Source organism: Rhinoderma darwinii, chromosome 11 (assembly GCF_050947455.1).
Source record: "Rhinoderma darwinii isolate aRhiDar2 chromosome 11, aRhiDar2.hap1, whole genome shotgun sequence".
Classification (NCBI taxonomy): domain Eukaryota; kingdom Metazoa; phylum Chordata; class Amphibia; order Anura; family Rhinodermatidae; genus Rhinoderma; species Rhinoderma darwinii.
In genome coordinates, this window is record NC_134697.1 from 38646655 (window position 1) to 38672505 (window position 25851).

At 41.3% G+C, this 25851-nt stretch overlaps 1 protein-coding gene across 2 annotated transcripts; it reads right to left on the bottom strand.

Annotated features, from left to right (window-relative positions):
• Positions 1–5244: 5244 nt before the first annotated feature.
• Positions 5245–25226, bottom strand: YBX3 (Y-box binding protein 3). 2 transcript variants are annotated; one of them, XM_075842431.1, is made up of 10 exons: positions 25049–25226; positions 24012–24089; positions 17311–17374; positions 16188–16221; positions 12998–13087; positions 12265–12387; positions 10405–10499; positions 8596–8770; positions 6912–6996; positions 5245–5826 (listed from the first exon to the last, which is right to left on the bottom strand). In XM_075842431.1, exons 2-9 carry the CDS (start codon positions 24052–24054, stop codon positions 6937–6939), a joined length of 684 nt encoding a protein of 227 aa, XP_075698546.1. In that variant the 5' UTR covers positions 24055–24089; positions 25049–25226; the 3' UTR covers positions 5245–5826; positions 6912–6936. The 2 variants fall into 2 exon arrangements, with proteins under 2 accessions (XP_075698546.1, XP_075698544.1); XM_075842429.1 differs by lacking the exons at positions 24012–24089; positions 25049–25226 and adding an exon at positions 17852–18094.
• Between the last annotated feature and the right edge of the window lie 625 nt (positions 25227–25851).

A 25851-nucleotide genomic window follows, 5' to 3' on the forward strand; every position in this document is an offset into this window, starting at 1 on the left:
TACTGAAGCTGAGATAGTGAGGTGTGTATATTGCACTTGTTAATATGATCGCCTGATTTAACCTATAAGTCATACACTTTCTGAAAATATATGACTCAATACATGTTTACAAGCTGCATCCTGTGGACATATAAGTTATTTAATGGTTAGTATAATTAAAAAAATATACATATACAGTACATTAATCAAACTATGAGACTATAGATTTTCAAACTAAAATAAAAAATACATATATATTAACGTTATAAGAAGAATTCAAATAAAGAAGCGCTCTGCAGTTCAGTTTTATATTCTAAATCATTGGGCTTTCTGCTGGTTTTGATTCCAAATTAATATATTTTTATGTATCCATAACTATTTTTGATTTCTCACCATTTTCTTGCACCTTTGGTTTCCTTTTATTGTGTAAAGAAATTGAGAAAGTAACAGATAACGTTCATATATGTTGGTAAATTTGCACCATGATGCACCACTTCACGTCTACATTTGGCTACAGCAGTCACTTGTAGGTAGTCGGCATGTCATCACTGCAGGACAGCTAAGAGTATGTTCACATGCAGTGACCAAATACGTCTGAAAATACGGAGCTGTTTTCAGGCGAAAACAGCTCCTGATTTTCAGACGTTTTTGTAGCAACTCGCATTTTTCGCGGCGTTATTGGAGCTGTTTTTCAATGGAGTCAATGAAAAACGGCTCCAAAAACGTCCCAAGAAGTGACGTTCACTTCTTTTTCACAGGCGTCTTTTTAAGCGCGGTATTTTGACAGCGACGCGTAAAATTACACCTCGTGGGAACAGAACACCATAAAAACCCATTGCAAGCAATGGGCAGATGTTTGCAGGCGTATTAGGGGCATTTTTTCAGGTGTAATTTGAGGCATAAAACACCCGAATTACGTCTGAAAACACTGCATGTGAACATACCCTAACAAAGACCAGCGGGAGTAGCAGCGCTGGAGCTGTAGGGAATACACCAGGTTAGTAGTTTTTCTTTTATTATTTTATCACATTCCTTTCCTTTAGCCAATTTTTTATAGTCTGGAAAACCCCTTTTAACAGTGAAAGAAGGATCGGACATATTTAATTTGCACATTACCATGGTTGTCTGTCAAAGCTGTCAGCCGAACACTTAGCTATAAGGGTATGTTCACACGGCAGCGTCCGTAACGGCTGAAATTACGGGGCTGTTTTCAGGAGAAAACAGCCCCGTCATTTCAGCCGTAACGGTATGTGCAGGCGCTTGAACGCCGCGTCCATTACGGACGTAACTGGAGCTGGTTTTCCATGGAGTCCATGGAAAACGGCTCCATTTACGTCTGAAGAAGTGACATGACACTTCTTTGGCGCGGGCGTCTATTTACGCGCCGTCTTTTGACAGCGACGCGTAAATACACGCCTCGTGTGAACAGACAAACGTCAGCCCATTGCTTTCAATGGGCAGATGTTTGTAAACGCTTTAAAGCCGTAATTTAGGCAGTGTGTACATACCCTAACAAGTGTATAGCAAGCTTTAGAAAAGCTTTATGGGAGAAAAGTTACAGAAGGTTGAAGATGTATGCAGGCATTTCTATATAAATAAACTAGATTATTAATAAAAGCAAAGTCTAACAATGTTTGCTTCTGCTAATAAACAAAAGTCCCAATGGGCCTGTGCTATTACTGCTAGAGTAGAGGTCTTGTCCTCCCACTTTCATCGAGAAAGACAAAGGACACCATACTGTAACTACCTTTTCAGTGATATTGATCACCAGAAGGGTTCAATATGTACATTACATTGCCTGATTGCCAAATCAGACAGAAAATTGGGTCAGTTATGGCCAACATTAGCTCAGTGCATAAATCCTGGTTAACCTCATCTACTTTCCAACCATTTTTTAATACTTCCATAAAACGTGTGATACAACAGATCAGATTGTTTTCTTACATGAAGTTCCCAGTCTACCTTAACAGCGGACCGTCCTATTCAAATGCAGGTACTCAGGTATATCATTACAGGAGTCAGAGGCTGCTCTGTGTCATGTTACCTTTGTTTATCTCTCAAGTGCAAGGCTCCAGGGACAGAGGTGTATGCTGTAACCAGTCACTTCAGAGTATATGAAGTTGTCCTTTTGCACTGAATATTCTTATATAGGGCACCATGGCATTGGTTTTTATGGAGACATATCTTCTATTGTATAGATTGTTGTTTTTTTTTGTTTAGTATTTGTCCTTTTATTCTTATTAAATTGTTCTTAATCGTAATGTTGATCACTAAGGACAGGCTAGTTGTTAGACTGCAGAAATCAGATTAGAAGTACTGATGACTATTTTCTTTAGAGAATCATTGTTAATAAGTAACATGTATAAAGATATACTTTATATGTATAAGCTATTACGTGGTTAATTTCAAGTAGCAAGAAATGGTGGGTTTTACAGGGCAAAGCACATACTGTATAAGGCCCCATGCACACGGCCGTAAAAAATCTCCATAATTGCGGACCGTAATACGCAATTACGGACCCATTAAGTTCTACTGGCCGCGGATCGCTACAGATAGGTATCCATGCCGTAGAACTGTGCAGGGAATTATGGAGCATGTCCTATTTTTCGTATTTTACGGGCCGTGCTCCCATACTTTGTATGGGAGGACGGCCCAAAAATGCAGGCCGTGATTACGGGCATGGCCATGTGCATGAGGCATAACTCAAAAACATAATGCTTATTTAGTGGGATATCATGAAGAAAATGTCTACAATGTTTTTTAATATTATGCACAGTTGCATGCATTAGCATCTGACAATACCCGTAATGCGCCACTTCATCTATGCCACAATGTTGTATTAACACATGAAATACAAACGACATAAACTTAATTCATGAACAAATGTGAATGAGCCCTTAAGCTTACCATAAACATTTAATAGTTAGTCTTGAGTCAGGCTGTGGCCAACTACTCATATACATTTCATTTTCTGTGGATTCCTTTTTATGGCCAGTTTCAGTTTAAAGATCCTAGATGACTTATGGCTAAGATCACAGAGATCTATTTTCAAGATGTTATGAATGGATGTTCTCGTATATTATAAGTGGATTTCGTGGTACTAAGATTGACGCTTGCCAGAACCAAGCAGCAGAGTCTAACAGACACTCACGTGTGAGCCCTGCAAGGAAGTAGAGTACTTCACTGCGGAGGATCAACAAGAATGGCCTCCTAGCGTAGTAGGTTGCATTGTTTGTTAAGAAAGATTTAAATATACAGATGTAGCCATCTTTATCTTGACTTTTAACGCTTTAAATGCAATGTCAGGAAACTTTAACTCTACTTTTTTAATGACATTTCAATGGCTTTTGTGATATCACGCTGCAGCAAGTTATCAGAGTCCAGATAAAGATGGCTACATCTGTAGTCAAAGTGGCCAAGGTTGCAAACCATAATTCAGAGCACAAAGTACAAAGAGACAGACAAGAACATAGTAAGAGTTAAAGGGGTTGTCCACCTTCTAAAAACTGATGACCTATCCACCGGATAGGTCATCAGTATGTCATCGGTGCGGGTCCAACACCCGGACCCCGCACTGTTAAGCCGCTCCGGTGGTCTGCGGGCACATAATGCTATGTACGGAGCCCGGAAGCAGTTGGCTCCGTACATAGCATAGCGGCCGTGCTACAGAACTGCAGGTCTGCTCCTATTCACTTGAATAGGAGTAGAGCTGAAGTACTGCAGCTCGGCCGCTATTCCGTGGCCGGAGCTAACTGCACGGAGGCACCGGACCAGCTGATCTGTGCGGGCCCCGGGTGTCAAACCCCAACAGATCATGTACTGATGACCTGTCCGGTGGATAGGTCATCAGTTGTCAAAAGCTAGAAAACCCCTTTAAGGTCGAAGAAAAAGCAGAAAAGTCAGATGGGCAAAGATTGGTACAGATGTAGCCAAGTTTATATTGACTCTGATAACTTGCTCTAGCGTGATATCACACAACAAAAGCTACTGAGTCAACGTAAAGTTTCCTGACAGTGTATTTAATGCATTCAAAGTCAAGATAAAGATGGCTACATCTTTATGCTGGAGATAGCTTTGCACACACTCTATCCTACCATGCACAGGGATAAGTGTAACGATGTAGTGTACAATGTAGAAAGGGGGGAAGCATTTGTGCAAGGAAGGAAAGGAAAGAAAATATACAAGCAACTAGGGGTAGAGTTAAGGGGAGATCAGTAAGCCAGGGAGTGGGACAGTGAGTAGAGCCACAGATTGATACTTAGGAAACACTGAAAAGAACATATTGAGAAGACTATGTAAGTGCGGGTGATCCCATCTTACACCATGACTCGTTACATTTCCTACTTTTCTGTGGCCTTATCAGTGTTATGAAAGGGGGGAATTTTCATCAGACTGCAACCTCAAGCTCCAACTGGCTTCTAAACAATTATTCTAAAATATGTTTGGGACCCTGGTTTCCCTCTCCGTCACAATATATCTTCCTGTAGCCTCATGTGTCAGTATGCCATGTGATAATAATCAAAACACTAAATTTGACTCGAAAAACTACCATTTATAAAAAACAAACACTTAATGGCCAGTTATGACCATACTAGGGGCAGACATAGACATCTGTGCAGAGAATGATCTCTGTAGTGGTTTTCCACAAATAACATTTATGGCATAACAATTTAATATGGTATAAACGTCCGAGCTATGGATGACCAATCACTGAGACCACCACGATAACAGTGAACTCAAATGTTTCTGTATCTCCTATACACTATAAGGGCACGTTCAGACGTGGCAGAGTTTTTCCGCTGCAAATGTTGGTGCAGATTTGGGGAAATTACGCAACGAGTCTGCACCAACATTTGCATATTTGACAGGTAATTGAGACGTTGCAGAAAACACTGCGGACTTGCCACAGATTTCAGTTTTTGCATTGAAATTCCGCTTCTTCTCCGCAACAGACAGTGCATGCTGCGGACTGAAAGTTCCGCACCGCAGCCTATGGTCCGCAGCGGAGTTTTCAGCAACTTCTGAACTAACTTTCCTAAAAATGTATAGAAACAAATGTAAAAAAACGCCGCTGGAGAATTACACTGCAGACTGTCCGCAGTGGAATTCCACAGCAATTCCACCACGTCTGAACCTGCCCTAAGGGAGAGTGAAAGTGCATGCATGGCAAATCCCCTGCAAGGAATGGGGAACAGAGAAACCCAACTCACTAATCTAAAATTACTTTAATTGGGCTTAATAAAACACGACACATTATGATCTTCAAAATGATTCATTTTATTTCAAGGCATACGATGGTTGCGTTTAACTTGTGCAACATAACAAACCTGCCAATAATGTATCTGTGAACCAAGGTCATTATATGGCCCATGATGTCATCAGATGTGCAACAACTAGAAGGGGAAAGGCTGAAGCTTTTTTTTTTTTTTTTGCATTCCATTTTATCGTCTATTCTTTGCTTCAAAGTGCATTTATATCTGCTGCAGTAAATGGAAAGTCCACTCTCATTAATCAATACATTTACATGCCCTTTGTAGTATTTGGCTCAGCATATGTTAGTCTTTCAAATGCTTCAACTCAATGGATCTTTGACAGACAGTCTTCAATATTTGTTCTGCACATCTCAATGTGTTAACATTTTTTTGTTCATGTTGATATATTTATTTATTTAGTTCTGACATGGCAGGTATTGGTTGTAAAGCACCAATTGTTCATAGTGCAGAAATCCGCAGCAGGCAAGCTCAGTGGAAAAGAGGCAGTCCGTCACCCTTCTAATTATTAGGCAACTTTAGAACTTCTAGTATTAGTAATAGTTAGTGGCCACAGGTTCTTCTTTCTACATTCTGCCTGAAAAGGAAAAAATAAAATGATCAATGCGCCCCTCTAGATCTGGATGATAATGTCTTTCACTGCACCTTACAGGGTAGTAATCAATGTGTATGGGCAGCATGGTGGCTTCTATGAAATTGGCGCTAGTGTGTGTCTAAGATAACAGAAACAGGGACTGATGTGAAGGGTGGTAAATCTTTGCACAGTGCTCCCGAATATGTTTACGCTATTTAAGCAATAATTATTATACACCGACAAGGGATCACATGTGGAACGCAAGCCCTGTTCCTTCATCTCTGAAATCCTTGCAAAGCCGAAATTGAAGGTACACCTATCCAGTTATTTTAAGAATTATATTATTTCAGATCACATGCAATTTCACAAATAAAGTCAGGTTTATTCTACACTGTGTACACTGCACATTTGAGCTATGAGTGTGGGTAGAGATGATCTGGCACTACATCTTTCATGTATTGAGCTTCACACACAAGATCAGGTATAGGTCTGAAAACTAGACCCACACAGAACTGCAGTGGAGGGCATCAGTTTATTATCCACCTTTCCACTTTCTGTTGCATATGAACAGAATAGGAGGATTAAAGAAACCCTGCAGTTCACAGTAAAAATGTCACTATACATGCATAACGTATAGTTAACATACCTGGCGCCCTTCTTTTTAATGTTGCTGCCACGGTTAGTCCCATTACCAATCTCCTTATGTATAAAAAATGACCGCCAGCTTTACACACTGCCCTAAGTACAGTGTGGTTTGGTAGTCTGAGACACGCCCCCTGCTTTTAAGAGCAGGGGGTGTGTCTTAGACTACTACAGCACACTGTACATAGGGCAGTGCTGGGGGGCATTTTACACACATAAAAAGAGGACTAGGAATAGGACAAGCCATTGCAGAAACTTTGAAAAGGAGGGCACCAGGTAGGTTAACTATATATTCTGCACATATAGTGCAGGGTCGCTTTAAATGGATCATTTTGTCTTTTTGGAATGAAACTTGAATCAGATGATGATCACAGTCCTGTCGTGAATTGGGCAGAGGCACAGAAGCAACTGCATATTTTGTAACTGTAACTGACCATCTCACTTACATGATGGAAGATCGGGTCACTCAGATTACACAGCATTGCTTTTCTCAGCCACTGGCACGGGCTTCTCAGCTGTGGTCTCAGTTGGCTACAGGGCATAGATAAGACAAATTATTTTAGCAGCAGCTGTAAGTACATCATTTATGGGGTTATCTGGGGACCATACAATTAAATAAAAACACACACAAAATCATATAATCTTAATACATTGCTAAATGCACTCCGCCTGCACAAAAACATATTTTCATGTTACTCTATGCCCTCCAGTGTAATGCTATTGCCGTTCAAAAACTTCCAGTCATTAGACGGGAGTTTCAGCGCGCTCTGAATACTATAGGTCGTGCCATCCCTTTCATCTCTGTCCCCCCTGTTACAATGCACATGCCCCAGGAAATGAGACTCCAAGACAGCGCTGTGAAAGAAGAGGGCTGGCGTACTTCTTCTGTATCATCCCACTGCCAGCCCCCTTGCGGCCTCATGCTATGATGTCAACACAAGAGATGAGGAGAGCGATCTCGGTCACGTGGGCCTGTGTCAGCGCGTCATCAAAGTGGAAAGAACTACTGAAATTCTGAGAAAACTTAACTGTTTTCTTAGACAGGGAATCGGCACACAACACGAATAACAACTATATTAAGTGACCTTATTTTATGTCATTAGATGATTGGCATAACATTTTCTGGCACTGAATGACCCCTCTACTTTCTCTGATAATAAGATTACATAAATAGCCAGAGTAGATCAGATAGGAAACTCTATATTTTACATATTCTTGTTCGAAGTCCTCGTCATTTATTATTCTAGTAACGTTTTGATGATTGTTCACCTGACAAACTTGTTATTATATTTCCTAAGGTCCATTTTGGAAATGTTCTCTAAAATGATTGAGCCAATGTTACAGGGACCTAATTATTATTTTTTTTACAAATACTCATCAAACACAGAAGAAAATTTAAAATAAAAACAATTTCCAAGATGTGCATTTCCACTGCCCTGCTCTTGGACCACCACAGCAAGTCAAGTGAGACTCTTTGAATTGGATTAAGATTTGGACTCTGGCAAGGCCACATTAACATTGTTGGTTATATGGCATTAATTTTCAGTTTTGGCTACATATTCATGGTCACTGTTTTTCTGGAAAATAAATCTTTTCCCAGGTCACCTATACCACTGTATTTTGAAACAGTTGTATCCATGACCCCATTAAAATACAGTTGCAACATATTAGTTTTCCAAATCTTTGTCTCATTAGACTATATGACCGATCAAAGTGTCCAATTTTCCAAACTGACTTTCTGTCCACACATGACATGCTGTGGAAGTTGGAGAGTCCTATTGCTGGTCACATGACACAGCGGAGGACCAGAAGGGAGCGGATAACTCACAAATACAGCCACAAGATTACCTTCACCACAATTTACATAATGTGCCTCTCTAATGGCCCAGATAATAAAAAAAATTGTAGGAGTGCTTCTTTAATGATTCACTCAACTGTACAGAGCTTACAGTAACCGGTACATTTTTGGTATCTAGATTTTAACTGTACATTTTCAATAATCATGTTTGAACAGTTATTTTTATTTTCATGGCATTGTGTCTGCCAGTTGGACCTTCCACAGGTGTATTTATACTACAGGAATTGTAAATGTTATTTTAAACAAAAGTTAATGTAGTGCATCTTACAAACCTTCGCCTCCTTAGTCCCCGGTATTGGAGCACCTCCTTGGTTAGGTCGACGGCGGTAGTTGTACGGTCTACGGAAACCACGTCGGTTTTGTAGATCTGGAGCCACTGACTCATACTGGTTTTCCTTGTTTTCATTTTCTCCAGTAGGTGGAACAGGTCTGGACTGAGGCATAGGTCTGTGAGAAAATATATGTACAACTATTTAAATGATCCTGTATGGTTTTCTTATTGTGTAAATACTAAGAGATATGTTAGAGTAATATAAATGAACAACAAGAATAATAATTATAATAGTTTCACAATGTGTATAGCCAGTTATTAAACTCCTTCTGAAAATTTGTAAGGGAGAAAAAGAAAAAAATGCACGGCGCCACAATAGTGCAGATAAAAATGGTAAAAAACAAAAATAAAACACAGGGTGAGGTATAAGCTCACCTATAGGAGTTGTGCTAGGTCAGGCACAACTCTGATGTGTGCATGGGTTAATAGAAGAATAGCTGCTGCCAAGGTCCGATCCGGGAAACAAGGATTGTTACCACCAGAGTAATGTGAGAAAAAGACCAAATAAGGACTTATAACGGCGCTGCTATAATGAAGTTTTAAAATCAAGGTATATAAATAAAGGTATATAGCCTACCTACCAATAAAACATTTATTTCTTTATATACCTTGATTTTAAAACGTCATTATAGCAGCGCCGTTATAAGTCCTTATTTGGTCTTTTTCTCACACTTCTGAAAATTAAGCCGGCTCGGCTCCCTCTCTGACGTCTATGGACCCTATGGACAGAAGTTTTTCTGATAGGACAACCACTTTAGCAAATCATATACAGTTTAAAGCCAAAGCAAGATTTTACTTGTTAATGGCTTGTTAACATAAACCATGTGTTATTGATTTCAGGTAACTCAAATGAAACCGAAACTCCTGTATATTCCACAAAAGGAAGCAGTGTTGACGTAAGCTCCATCCGAGAATCTGTAAGGGCCGGTTAACAAAAATGCACAAGCGGGCACCGCACATATGTTGCCACATACCCTAAAAAGCTAAAGTACAGTAGATAGAGAACACACACACACACAGGTATGTATATGGCAAAAAAGTCTGTAGACACTAAGGATATGATAAAACATATACATTTATTGAAAATAAATACTCCACAAAGACATGATAAAAACACTTAAAAAAGCACTGTGACTGGTTTTGCTGGGGGATGCCGCCCTGATAAGCAGCCCAATACAAACAACCCCAGAAAAAAACAAACTCCTGTATATTCCACAAAAGGAAGCATTATTGACGTAAGCTCCATCTGAGAATCTGTAAGGGCCGGTTCAAATCAGCCGACTGCGCTATTGATTCCGTCGGAAAAACGGAAACCTGCTGGAACAGTGACCAACGGAAACCATTAGCAATGTTCCCGTCACCATTGATATCAATGGTGATGCAAACGGAAGCTAAGGTTTCCGTTTGACTTTCCGTCCCCCCCCTTATTAGTCATTTTTTTAAAGTGTGCCAAGAAAAGGTTGTGGCTTAGTGGGAAAGGGGTGTGGTTTACCAGAAAGGGGCATGGTTTAAAATGTGCGGTTCACTGACATTAATGTCCCACAAGAAGACGGGAAGTCTTTACTAGTGTCAAAAAATCTAGTTCATGATTTAGAACATCTTGAAGGATGTTGCTGAGAGCCATGGGCTGTTTTCATTTTGTAACGGGAGCCATCAAAAAATTCAACAACTCAAACAAGGCACTTTAATATGACATAAACAATTTAGACATTAGTAAAAAAATAAAATAATGATAACTTGGAGAACATACCTGCGATACCTTGGTCTGTAGTTGGCTGGCTGGCGAATTGGTTGTTGGTTTAGGGTTGCTTCAGGGGGACCGTCTTTAATCTCTCCATCACCTCCCTGTAGTACGGCAAAGGGATATCTTAGTTATCAGGTATAAGCATTTGTACAGTATTATTAATACATAAGAAGCAAATGCAATTTGGATCTCACACTTTAAAACATTGGGCTTCATGATGAAAACTGTCTGAGAAGAAAAGTGTCCAAAAACAACCAATATGAGTTCAGATTTCATTTTCTAAACTACACTGGAAACAAAAATAATGACTGTTTGCTATGGGCAACAAGACGACTTTTTCTCTAAGACTGTTCGGACACATAAGGCCAAGTGTAATGCCTTTTAAATGCATGTAAATAACGCTCACATAACATATAGTAGGATTGAGGCTTAAACATTCACATAGATTGTTATGTGCACATGACAATCACTTATAGTGTCCCTCCCCAGTATCAGGGTCATATAATGGGTGGATAAATATAGCTATCCATACATATTACATATTTGTTGGCATATGCCATCAAAACCAACAGAATCTGCCAAAAATCTAATATTTATAGGGCAGCCCCGTCTGCTATTGGGCGGAACAAGGATTGTCTATGTTAGATGTAAACATCATCGATCCGTTGTTCAACCCAGAGAAAAGCAAAACGAAAAGTACAGATGTGTCCTCCCATACCTCTGCTTAAATTTGGTTAAGGACTCCAATTTCTCATGAAAACAATTCAATACTATGTCGCGATATGCTAGCAAAACCCTTGACAGTCTGCAACTCACATCACAACCACTGGGTGGCCACTTATAGACACATAAGGCATATACATCTCGGGACAGAGTATCGCAAAATCAATCTCGTGCCACATATCTCAGGATATATTGAGATAAAGGAAAGGTAAGAAGCGCACATCTGTATGTAGCAGCTGCTACAGTTAGATGTGCAGGTGGAGCATTGGGGATCTGAACATGGAGAAAGAAGCCCGACTGTATGGCGAGGAATATATTTACGTAGATGTTATATGGAAATTATTCATATGCAGAATAATTCTTACATATGTAGCTGTCTTTATCTTGACTTTTAACGCATTAAATATAGTGTCAAGCAATTTTAACTTGACTTTTTTAATGGCTTTTTTTGTGTGATATCCCGCTGCAGCAAGTTATCAGAGTCAAGATAAAGATGGCTACATCTGTATGCTTATTACATTAGATGAAGCTCTTCTCCAGGCCTTAAAGCATGACAAGCTATCGTGGGCATGACCCTTAGACATGTGTGCTTGTAATCTGAGTTGTTCAAGTTGACTGGGCTTTCACACTCCTTTTTCTCTTATAATCCCAGGCATCTGTTTCTCTCTCTCACAGTCTGAAATTCAAGAGACAAATTTAGACTTTCAACAACAGCAGCTGCTCTAGTTAATTCTTCATCTACCCATTCATTTCCAGGAAGAACCGACTGACAGTCATTTAGAAGTTAGAACTGTGTCATCTATATCAGCTATTAATTTGCCTGTTCTGGGTGTTGATTTAACTTGAATAACATAAATCTGTAAAAATTGTAAATAGTGAAAATATTACTAAAATTTAGATTCATGTATAGTAGGTAGAGACATATTTTAACATCTCCTGTGCTGGACAACGCTATTGCTGGGTGTGCTTGTGAGCTGCTTAGAGCACTTTTCTCTTTTTTGGCTATTAATACATAATCTATTGTCTAGCATTATTAAAGAAGTTAAAATAGAGTTTGATTTGCATAATTTCAAATAAGATATATTCACACATACTATGAAAAAATACATTGAGAATCCGTAACTATTGCAACCTATTGCATACCTCCCTTGGAGGTCCTCTTCTGCGTCCATAATAACCACGACGATATCTACGCCGATCAGCAGCATAACGACTACCTTGGACTGGAGCTCCTTTTGGGCCAGTTACATTAGCTGCCTCGGCACCCTGAAAAGATTGGTTTTGGAACACAAGTAATTCATTTTATTTATGAAAGACGCTGCAAATAAATACAGTTATAAGTCCTGCTAATACAACACTTAAAGGGGTTTTCCAAAATAAAACTACTGGGATTCCCACAATTACTAGTAAGGGGTCTTGAATCCTATTCATCTGCACAGCTACGGTGAGGGGGAATTTTGATAGAGCGGCAGCTACCGAGTACATGTAAACAATGAATGGCACTAGAATGAATGCATTGCAAGCAAAGAGAGTGACAATGTACTTGGACGATTTTAGGGTGGAGATCCACTCTAATATAAGTTTTTTTGCTTTAGAATTTTTTTTTCTGGAAACCCAAAAAATTCAATATGCTACGTGTTGACATGCTGAAAGTTGAAGAAACCAATCCTTTAGTGATATATACTGAAATATAATACATTAAATTATTTGGTGGGGTTAACCAAGAAGATATACATTAATCGGGGAAAAAAAATAACAGTGTTATTGTTTTGTAAATGGAAGAAAAATATACTATATACTCCAGATGATGACTTCCTGTGAATATGGCACATTTTAAGAACAAAGTGGTCATCACAATCCATAGCAGACCTCTTACCTTTTCCCCAGCAACAACATCAAACTCCACCACCTCTCCATCCCCTACACTTCGCAGGTATTTGCGAGGATTATTTTTCTTGATTGCTGTCTGTAAAGTGGAAAATTCGACATTTTAGAAAACTGTATACAAAAAGCACCTTCTTAAGAAAAAATATACTTAGCATAATATGTTATTAAAAAAGAAAAAAATCTGAACACTCAGGGTCATAAAGCTTTGCTTCGGTCCCTGCAATTAAACTTTCCATACAAGTAGCGAAACTCTATTCTCCCAAATTCTCATATGGAGATCAGGAAGTGACAAGAAAAATCTGACTAGCAGTTGTAATTTTTTGACACGCCAATAACCACCAGTGCTGGATCAAGGTTGGTGGAGGCCCTTGGGAAAAAGATCCCGCCGATGTTGTCAGAACCCAACGACAATCTAATGTGTATGGGTCATGAATTTTAACATGCACAATCCTATGTTTAACTGGGAAATAACTAGAGGCAGTGGTGTCTGGCAGCTGCTTATCCCCCTCTCAAGGTAAAAAACCATGCATGCTCGACCATAAGATTTCTTCTAGGTCACAGTGAAACCAGATGGGGTATTGAAGCTTTGTACAAGGAGAGCTGAGCTCCAGTCCTTAGTGATTTCTATTAGTAAAATCACATCTTCTGCTATATATTAAAACTTTTATAATGTCGGCGTTAAACTTCGAAACTTTTCAAACTCAGATGTCATGTCTTCTAGCTGAAAAATTTTGTGGAAGCACAGGAGTGAACCCTTAGCGATTTCCCCATTTGCTTTCCCCATAATTCGGCTCTGATAACCCCCATAATAAAATTGCCATCCTAGGCTGTAAACTTTTTATTCACAAGTTATAAAATTAATCTTTGGGCAAAGTGTACGAATAATACAGGGTGAACACAAGTGGTTTAAAATGAGATGTGTGACATAACCAGGACAAGCTGATGATTCAGACCATAAGGTCCACCTCATCAGCACTTTTGCTGTGCTGGGCGGTATGTGAAGGGAACAGGTGCCTGCTACATAGGACAGCAGCAATAACAGGCTCGGTGCCATCAAATGGAATGAAACACTCCTTGAAGACTGCTTATCACCAAGTTAGGAAAAGCATGCTCATACAAACAAATGGTATTGTCATTCCCCTCATCTTACTATATGATTTTTTATATTCAGTCTCTAGCTGTGATGCCGAATTGTGTGGGTGTAAACGTAAGTTTGCTATTATTCAGACAAGATTGTCCATTGATCTCTATTATTGACCCTTCTCTCCTCTCTCAGTGTTTGAATTTCTCAAGTTACAGCCTGACAGACCTGGCAGTAGATGAGTGTTCTATTTTAAGGGCCTGTTCACATTAGCGTTGGGCTTCCGCTCATCGGTTTCGTTCGACCTTTCCATCGGAGGAACCGATGAACGGAAAGCCAAACGGAAACCATGGCTTCCGTTTGCATTACCATTGATTTTAACGGTAATTCTTCCGTTGCAGTTGATTTCCATTTGTTTCCGTTCCGTAAAGATTTCCGTTTGTTTCCGTGAAAAAAGCTGAAACTTTACAGAACGGAAACAAATGGAAATCAACTGCAACAGAGGAATTGCCATTGAAATCAATGGTAATGCAAACGGAAGCTATGGTTTCCGTTTGGCTTTCTGTTCATCGGTTCCTCCGATGGAAAGGTCGAACAGAACCGATAAATGGAAGCCCGATGCTGATGTGAACAGGCCCTTACCATTTAAATAAATGGTAATGCAAACAGAAGCTATGGTTTACGTTTGGCTTTCTGTTCCTTGGTTCCTCCGATGGAAAGGTCAAACGGAACCGATGATCGGAACACGACGCTGATGTGAGCATAGCCTAAATGATCAGCACAAACTCCTATCCAGAAGGAATGAAGTCAGTAATAAATCTATCATTAATCTAACCATAAAGAATTCAGGGAACTTGTAGGTATAGACACAATTAAAAAGTATAACAGCAATACACTTAATTGTAGACCAGGGGTAAGCAACCTTATTAGTATGGCATGCCGATAACAAAAATAAAAATCTGAGATGAAGTACCCAGTTTGCCACACTACTGAACACCAGTTTAGTGGAGGGGTGCACATAGGAGAGATCATGGCTACTGAACACCTGCTTAGGGGAGGGGGTTGCACATAGGAGAAACCAATGCTACTGATACCCAGCTTCGGGGGGATACACATAGGAGAGACCATGGCCACTGAACACCAGCTTTGGGAAGGGTGTGCACATAGTAGAGACTGTGGCTACTGAACACCAGCTTCGGTGGGGGGGGTGTGCACGTAGGAGGGACTGCGGCTACTAATCATCAGCTTGAATAAGGGGGGGTGCACATAGGAGAGACTGCGGCTACTAAACACTAGCTTCGGGGGTGTGCACATAGGAGAGGCCACGGCTACTGAACACTAGCTTAGAAGGAGGGGGGTGCACATAGAAGAGACTCCGGCTATTGAACATGAGATTAGGGGCGGGGAGGTGCACATAGAAGAGAGAACAGCCAGAGATTGCCTTGGGGTGGTTTGCACATAAGAGAATAAGCTGCCAGAGATTTCCTTGGGGGTGGGGGGGGGTTTCTGGGACATACATAGTGGAAAATGCTGCCATACATTTCGTTGTGGTGGGGGTGAGAAGGACAGGGACAAAGAAGCTTGAAATCTTTGCCACTGTGGCATTGATTTCTAGAGTGACTTTAACTTACTTTTATAGAGACCAGTGATGGTTAAGCGCTGATCACCAGGACAGGGAGAGGCACTTCATTATACGCGTGTCAGCGCTGAACACCAGGAGAAAGAGTGGTGCTGCATTGTGTGATTGCCAAGCACACAATACAGCGCTGCTCAGTGTTCAGCGCCAAAAAACACAGAATGAAGCGCCGCAGCTTTTATTTACTGTCATTATGTGCATGCGTTTTCCTGTCATACCTAAAGCAGATTTTAAATAACGCCATTGACTATAAAAACGCTTCAAATACATCCCAAACCAAAATGCTATACATGTAGGCTGTCTCATATTTTTAGATGTATAGACTTTAAAGTAACATCTGGCCGCAGCGTTTTTGGGCACAAATAAATGTGGGGAAAAAAATGCAGCAAAAAAACACCACAGAAAACTCAAGTAAACACTGTGCGTGAATCCAGCCTTACAATGGATTGTATCACATCTCACCTGGTGGACAAAGACATCTTCTTTGGTGTCATTTCTAGGAACATAATAACAGATGAGAAAATAATTATTACTTACAAATGTTTGTTCTACATAGTTTGATTGTGATTTCTTATACATGGGCGGTGAGAGCGTGAGCGGAGCAGTGATAAGAAAGCACCAAACTGCGCGTCCATGCCGTGACAAGCACTATGCCTACTGTCTCGGGATAATGGTGTGGTATTGTGGTCTAGAAGATGTTATGGTGCCACGACTAGTTATGTTCCTGGCTGGATGTCCTTGGCAGGTAGTACAAGCCAGTTTTATTGACCAATAACAGCAATAAATATTACAATAGGAAAATATCTTGGGTATTTGGTTTATTACTATTATATAGGTCATTAGACTTTAATGAAATATTTGGCTGGTTATAAAAAGAACTCTGGCTTAAGATTAGAGGTCTACCCAACACAGTGTAATTGTCAATGATTGTTGAATTGGGTCTTCTGTTTGGGTGTGTATGGCCAGCCTTACTGGGTGCCAGGTGATGATTCAGTTATGCATGCAATGATTGCCTTAGGATAAGTATTTCATAACGTGACACATATATTTGGTAGTATAGTAGTTACAACAAATTTGGACCTCATGCACCTGGCAGAGTCATGTATACAGAGGCTGTACAGAGGCACAAGGAGCCCCTGAGGCCCCGTACTACAGAGCAATTCTAATAATACAGCAGACACTTGAGCAGGCCATGTGCTATTTTTTCTCTGTGGGATTCATAAGAATTGCAACAGAAAAAAACCCCTGTATTACGTTAGAGGCATATGGAGGTACATATAGGTTTATAGACACCATATAACTGATCTGTACAACTCAGAGGTTGTACAGAACTATGATATGCTTGTAACCATAACAGGAACTGTTGGAACTGCCAGAGTGATCAGCCGGCTCCCGAAACCCCTGAAAAACAGTGAATTTTGCTAGGGAAAGTTGCCATCATGGTGCCCATTAAAAACAAGAAACAATGTTTGACTATGAGGGCATAAAAAGGCATATGGACAGTGGTTGTCCTGATGGGACAATCCCATTAATATGTATATAAATATAAAAAAAAGACAAATATCTTCTCTGATTGAAAACTTACCGATTTATGAATCCATAGCCATTTCTTACATTGAACCATTTTACAGTCCCCTGGACTTTTGTTGCTGGAAAAAAATGTGTCGTTTCAAAAGTCATTTTAGACATAGTATTTTTATATCTAGTATACACTTATTTCTTGAGCTCACAGCTCAGTCGGTCATGTTGTATATGTGTACGATGGGTCACTTCTAATAAACATTTATATTTTGAAGGTGTTTAAATATGTGTCATTTGGTATTATATATTAGGTATATAACTTGTTTAAACTGTGTTAAATATAATCCTATACCTAAAAATGGATGATAATAATATAATAAAAGCAGGTCTTTACTTCTCATGCATGACTATTCTGAGCCACACTTGGCATAACAGATATGATTCATCGAGGCCAGAAATAGACCATGACAGGAACATTAGGTAATTAATTCGCAAAAGAGAGAGCACCGAAGAAAATCAACATGTTGTAGAGGTTTCAGTGCAATGAGAGTTCATGCTACTACGGGATAGGATTACTACTTATTGACTACGTTCACAATACTCACCCAACACTTTCCTCTCTTCCTCATCTGTACCAGGGGGAGCAGCACTTAGTTCAGTCCCTAAAGCTTTGGGCTTTGGTTCTTCAGCTGTTCCTTCACTCATGACTGTGAATCCTTGTTGTTTTCTTGTGTTCCCTGCTAAATGGTTTTGGGAGAGGAGGGAAGGAGAGGCAGGGAGGATTGAAGATGGTATTTCGAGGGATCTCTTTCCTCGATCTGTCTTGTTCTCTTTCTGTCACTGATCTTACTGCCCTAAAAATGGCCCTTCAGTGCCTTTTATATGGTGGGGAATGTCCACACCTCCTCATGTCTCCTTTCTTAAAGCAACATGCCATCTGAATACTCATCTGCAGTATGAGTAAAACCACTTATTTAGGTACAATGGTGTCCTATTCTGCACCATAGCAAATGTCGAAGTCACTTTTGAATTGTTTACTAGGCCAGATAAATATATATATTAGTATTACACATGCGAATGATATTCATTCATGATCTGTTTTATGTCATCTGTCTTTTATATTTTTTTGCAGATATTCAAATGCATCTTCTTTTTTACCAAATAATATCTAAAAGTTTGTATGAGATTGGAAAAAAGTGAAAAATCCAGAAACAGAGCTACTCATGTCCATAGGTGGCACCTGGTATTACAGATCAGGCCCATTTGCTTGGTTATTAGTGAGCTGCGATACCAGACACAGCCCATGGACAAAAGTGGAGCTGTTTCTAGAAGAAGAGCATACCCTTTTTTCATCCTCATACACCCCTTTAAGATACACCTAAACAAACAAAACTACAATTATTCTTTTTTTGGAAGATATAACAAATAATTTACTGGAGTATTCATTGTCTTTGAATACTATGTATACCTGTCAGTGAAATTTTAACAGGTTTAAAGATCAATTTTATTGGTACTTTTGTGTTTCAAACCATGTTAGATTAAGATCCAATAGTGTCACATACTATAGTGGCCTATAGACACTTGGCGCTGTCTAAAGGGCACACAACGGGACGATACATGTAAATGAAATGATCATGTGGAGTAGATATACATGGATGAAAAAAAATAAAAAATAAACAATAATAAAATACTGTTAGGGGATTGCTATAAGCCACCAAATATAAAAGAAAATCTTCTGGTAAGGCAAATAGATGAGGCATCAATTCACAATGAGGTCGTTTTTATAGATGCCTACAAGTACCCAGATATAAATTGAGAAATTGAAACTTGTGGATCTCATAAAGGAAACAGGTTCTGTGAATAACTAAAGATAATTAATTACCTTTCCCAACTACTGGAATACCCAAGTAGAGGGTGGACTCTTTTGATCTTAACAATAGACCTGATAGAATAACAAAAGTGCAGGTTGGGGGCACCTAGGAAATAGTGAGCATAATAAAACTAACTTCCACTTGTCTTTCAATAGGATGTTTTGTCGAGGAGCCTCAAAAACACTAAACTTCAAGAAGGCAAAGTTTGATCAGCTTAGAGATGCCCTTAACCTCACTTACTAGGACAATGTCCTCAGCAATAGGAGTACAGATGCTAAATGGCATATTTTTAAAAGCATCTTACATTTTAATTGCACCTATTTTTTATACCTTATGGGAATAAAAAGGTTAAGAACAGGAGAAAACCAATGTAAATAAATAAAAATGTAAAGGGGGCAATACATAGTAAAAAAAAAAAAAAGCATTTCAAATAGTAAAGCAGCAAAGCAGTGAAGAAGCGCTAAAAAGCTATGAGGGAAAAAAACGATGTAAAAAACAGCTGGAGACAGAGAGACTCATTGCCAAAGAGAATAAAACTAACCCTAAAAATGTTCTTCAATTACATAAATAATAAAAAGGTTAAAACTGAAAGTGTTGCCCCTTTTAAAAGTAATGAGGGAGAAACTGCGGAGGGTGATGAGGAAAAAGCACATTTATTGAGCATTATTTACTCCACTGTGTTCACAGAGGAGAATGAAATGTCAAGTGAAATGCAGAGGAATAAAGTAATAGAGTAAAGTAATAGCGCATACCAAATCTCATGCCAATATTCAAAAGGGGTCAAAAAGTGAGCCCGGAAACTATAGTCCTGTAAATTTAACATCTATGGTGAGTAATATGATCAAAGGTTTTCTAAGAGATCCTATCGTGGATTATCTCAATGAGAATAAAGGTATAACTCTAGATCAGCATGGGTTTATGAGGGATTGGTCAAACGAATGTGATCAGCGTCTATGAGGAGGTACAACTGGATCGGGGAGAGTCATTGGATGTCATATATATTGATTTCTATAAAGCATTTGATACTGTACCACATAAAAGTTTGCTACAAAAATTACATGAGAAGGTTGGGACTGGGGGAAAATGTGTGTAAGTGGGTAAGTAACTGGCTCAGTGATAAAAAACAGAGGGTTGTTAGCTGTACATACTCAGATTGGGTCACCGTTTCTAGTGGGGTACCACTGGGGTCAGTATTGGGCCCTATGGTATTTTATATATTTATTAATGTCCTTGTAGAGGTATGAATTTTTTGCAGATATTACTAAACTGTGTAAACTGTTTAACACAAAGGAGGACAGTATTCTTTAACAAATAGATCTGGAGAAGTTAGAGGCTTGGACAGTGAAGTAGTCAATCAGGTTAAACACTGATAAATGTACGGTTATGTACGTTCAAAGGGAAAATACAGTTCACCATAACATACTAAATGGGAAAAAACTGGGTAAAACTGACATGGAAAAGGACTTAGAAATTCTAGTCTACAGTAAACTGTTACAACCAGTGGGTTGTGGACCCACTGGGCTACTCCACCAGTAAAAGTAGCGTCTGGCAGTACATAGGACACAGGCTATAGCGGGTAGCTGGATACAGGCTGGTAGCGGACAGCTGAAAACAGGCAGATAACAGAGAGCTGGATACAGGCTGATAACAAAGAGCTGAATACATAGCTGTATACAGGCTGATAACAGTTGCATGCAGCTATCCGCTACCAGCCTGTGTCCAGCTCTCTGTTATCAGCCCATATCCAGCTATCTGCTACCAGCTTGTATCCAGCAATCCGCTACCAGCCTCTATTCAGCTCTCTGTTATCAGCCTGTATCCAGCAATCCGCTACCAGCTTGTATCCAGGCCTGTAATCAGACTGTGTCATGTTATCCGCTGCCAGAAGCTAATCTCACCGTTGGAGTAGCCCAGTGTGTCCACAACCCGCTGGTCGTAATAGTTCGTTCAGGCCGAGTGTGTTCAGTGTAACAGACTAATAAACGTAGTGATTGACAGGGATAGGCTGGGGAAAGATTTGGGTGCGTGCCCTGGCCCTATGGTCAGACCCAGCAACACCAGAGAAAGTGCATGTATAGCATCTACCTGAAGTCACAAATAGAAAAGCTCCCTGCATACAGATTTGTGAACCTCCTTTTGAGAACAAAACTAGCTGTAGAAATCTATATGCAGATAGCTCCCCCTAGTGGTGGCTAAATGCAGACATAAATACCATCTATCAATTCAGAAAAACAGAGCTCTCCTATACAAATAAATAATGGAACTAATGTCCACTAATTTAATTATTAGGTCCAAAATCTTGTGCTGATCAACTTTAATAATAGCGTAGTATATTTAGCTGATCTCTTACAGTGGTGCCCTTTCTAAGTTTTGCTTTGGAGCCCATACATTTCTGTGTATGTCTGTGATGTCCCTAAACACAAGAAAAATGGCTACAATGAGACAAATGTCCAATATAAAAATGCATGTTAACATACAATGAATTGGCACTTTATTAGAAACACCCATCTAGTAGCGCACTGGTACCCCTTTGGCCTTCGGAACCGCAGCAATTCGTAGTGGCATAGATTCTACTAGGTTTTGAAATATTCTACAGAAATGCAAACAGGATACCTTCTACCAGTGTCCTTCTGCCATAAGATGAAAAGTCACCATGAAGGAATGAACTTGGTCAGCCACAATGCTTAGGTAAGCCCTACTGTTCAAACGTCCATCTACAGGTATCAGAGGACCCAGGGTGTACCAAGAAAACATTCCCCACATCATTACTCACAACTCCACCAGCCTGAACATTTGATACCTGACAGGAATGGTTCTTCATGCTGCCAAATTCTGACCCTCCTATCAGCATGGTACAGCAAAAATCTGGATTAATTTGACCAGGAGATGTTTTGCTACCGCTAGGCAGGGCTGGCGTCAGCACCCAGCAAACCCGGGCAAGTGCCGGGGCCCACTCCACTTGGGGGGGCACTCGGCCGCTGGGTGATGACGCTGCCGTCGTTAAGGCATCACTGTCCATATATGGACAGTGATGTAAGAAGGAGAGGATTCCCAGGCAGAGCGCTAGAAGTGGCTCTGCTCCGGGACTCCGTCTCTGGGAAAGCCCCTGACATCGCTGTCCATATATGGACAGTGAATATGGACAGCGATGCCAGGACCAGAGCTGTGTCCCAGCCTGGCCACGCTGGTCCCGTCTTGCTCCATCATTCACTGTGCCGTGAGCAACTCGGCACAGGCAGGCGCGATGTAGTGACGTCACTACCTATCGCCTGTCTGCGACGAGTCACTCACAGGACAGTGCAGAGGAGGAGAAGGATCCTCCCCACGTCGGTAGGTAATTGTTTTTCTTTTTCTATCAGGTACATATGGGTGGCATTATACTGGGTATGGGAGGGGGGGTCCTATTGTAGCTGCTGAGGGGTAATTATACTGTATGGGACAGCTATGGAGGGCATTATACTGTATGGGAGCATTGTACTGTATGGGACAGCTATGGGGGGCATTATACTGTATGGTGCAGCTATGGGGGGCATTATACTGTATGGTGCGGCTATGGGGGGCATTACACTGTATGGTGCGGCTATGGGGGGGATTATACAGTATGGTGCAGCTCTGGGGGCATTATACAGTATGGTGCAGCTATGGGGGCATTATACAGTATGGTGCAGCTATAGGTGCATTATACTGTATGGTGCAGCTATGGGGGGCATTATACTGTATGGTGCAGCTATGGGGGGCATTATACTGTGGTGGTCAGCTACTGGGGCATTATACTGTGTGGGGGCAGCTATGGGGATCATTATACTTTGTGGGGGGCATTATACTGTGGGGGCAGCTATGGGGGGCATTATACTGTATGGTGGATTTATACTGTGGGAGCAGCTATGGGGGCATTATACTGTGGTCAGGTACTGGGTGGGGGCAGCTATGGGGAGCATTATACTTTGTGGGGGTAGCTATGGGGAGCATTATACTGTGGGGGCAGCTATGGGAAGCATTATACTGCGGTGGTTCGCTATGGGGGGCATTATACTGTGTGGGGGCAGCTATGGGGGCATTATACTGTGTGGGGGCAGCTATGGGGAGCATTATACTTTGTGGGGGTAGCTATGGGGAGCATTATACTGTGGGGGCAGCTATGGGAAGCATTATACTGTGGTGGTCAGCTATGGGGGGCATTATACTGTGTGTGGGACAGCTATGGGGGGGTCATTATACTGTGGGGGCATTCATGGGGTCTGTCGGGCAAGGCAGCTGGGCATAGGCATGCGGCGGGACCTGGTGGTGTTGGGTAGGGGGGCCTAAGCTGAATTCTTGTAATTATAGACCCATTAATTAATTTGACCGACGGACGCCTTCCCTTATATTTACAGGAAGGTGTCCGGGCTGTAGAAAACATCCTAATACGTTACAATGGGAGCACGTCCCACAAATGTGGACTGTCCGCGGCCATCCGTAGCCATAATCACAAGCTGGGATTACGGCTATGGCCGTGTGCAGGGGGCTTTAGACAGCAATGGCACTCAAACTGGTCGTCTCGTGTTATAGCCCATCCGTGGTAAAGACAAGTTGGGTGTTTGGACGCATTAATTGAAGCACCAGCGTTTTATTCGGCTGCAATTTGCTCAACTGTGTACCGCCTAATCATCAGAACGATTCTTAACATCCTCCTCTGCCCTGTCATCGACGAGTTGTTAGCGTCCACCATTCTCGGTATACTCCTTTTCGGTATACTCCCTACACCGCTGCATGAGAAAACCTTACAAGGTTGGCAGTTTTTTAAATACTGGAGCCACCTAGTCTAGCACTAACGAGCACGCCTCAAAGTCGCTCAGATCGCTCGGCTCACCCATTCTAATGTGGATTCACACAGGATCTACGTAAAATTGCTTACTTGATTTTATGCTGCACTCCAGGGTCACGTGTCTAATTTCCATTCAGAGAAGATCCAATAGTGAAAGGGCAGGCGTCTCTAATAAAGTAGCCAGTCAGTGTAATTAGCCAAGATGAGAAAATCATTAAGTTGTAGTAAAAATGCTTCTAACTGTTGCATTCGGAAATTCTGAGGCATTTATTATGATCGTAGCAATAATGAGCAGTAACCAAGAACATCAGACAGTTGCAAGCCGGTTTCCTTAGCTTACGGCCTGCACTGCCTCCCCTGCACGGTATCCAGACAATAATTTTGAAACTCTGGGAGGGAAATCCAGCATGCTTCATGTGGGGCAATGCCTTAAGAAAAAACTAGACAGGGAGATACAATGAGCCCATCATGCCGTGCTACCTCCAAAAGCACAGCATTATGAAAATAAAGAAGAAATGCACTGCAACCTGGCCATCAAGTTCTCCCTGGCAGCTGGAACCAGAAGAGCTGGTACTGCCCATGAATACATAATGTACTACCAGGCCTTCTACTGAATGTGAGTAAATAGAGCAGGGGTGGGGAACCTTTTTTCTGCCAAGGGCCATTTGGATATTTATAACATCATTCGAGGGCCTTACAAAATTATTAACTTAATAATGCCCACCCCTATAGCTGCTGCCCCCCACACAGTATAATGCCCCAATACCCCCCATACACTATAATGCCCCCATAGCTGCTCCATACAGTATACTGTCCCCCATACAGTATAATGCCCTTCATAGCTGCCCCATACAGTATAATACCCCCATAGCTGCCCCATACAGTATAATGCCCCACACAGTTTAATGCCCCCCCCAGAGCGGTCTCATACAGTATAATGTCCCCCACAGCAGTCCCATACAGTATAATCCCCGCCCCTAGCTTTCCCATACAGTATAATGCCCCCCTCAGCTGTCCCATACCCATATAATTCCCCCTCTGCAGCTACCATGAGCCCCTCTCCCATAACCAGTATAATGCCCCCATAGGTATGTACCGAACAGAGAAACAATAACATAACTACTTACCTATCCCCGTTCCCACAATGGGGGGTGGATCCTTCTCCTCCCCTGCACCCGCAGACGGGCGCGATGCCGTCACTAAATCACGCCTGCCTGCGCCGAGCCGCTCGTGGCACAGTGAATGCTGGAGCAAGGCTGCAGCATTGAACCCAACTGAAAGTGCATCCTGCGGACGCAGATTCAGTTGGAAGCAAGACCAGTGCTGTGTGGCAACGGGGGCCCTGCAGACCCCCCCCCCCCCCAGGCTTAGGGGCCTGTTCAAATTGCGACCCCTATTGCTACGCCACTGCCAGCCCAGGAGTGGACCAGTCCGGTCACCTGACCCCACGTCACTGACTCAGGTCTGCTGACCAGACTGGTCCACTATTGGGCTGGCACAGTCCAGTCACCTGACTTCACGTCACTGACTCAGGTCAGGTGACTGGAGTGATCCACTCTTGAGCCGGCACGCACCGACCTCACTCAGACTGCCGACATACTTGGCTCCTAAACGTGAGTGAGTAGGGCGGAATCACGGCGGTCAGGCCGGAACAAATGATCCCGCGGGCCGGACGCTCCCCATCCCTGAACAAGAGCATGGAGAGCAGGCTGTGTTACCCAGCCGCTATGGCTCAAAGATTTGTGGTAGACATTGTTAAAAATGATTCATATAATGAAGTTTGATTATTTTAGAGCATTAGCAGTTACTTTCTTTTCTTACAATAACAGACAACCCCTTTAATAAAATCTCAGACATTAGTAGTTATACCCAATTACCCGAGATATCGTAAAACGTGCCAACAAATTCTATTGGCTCACGTATGTATAGC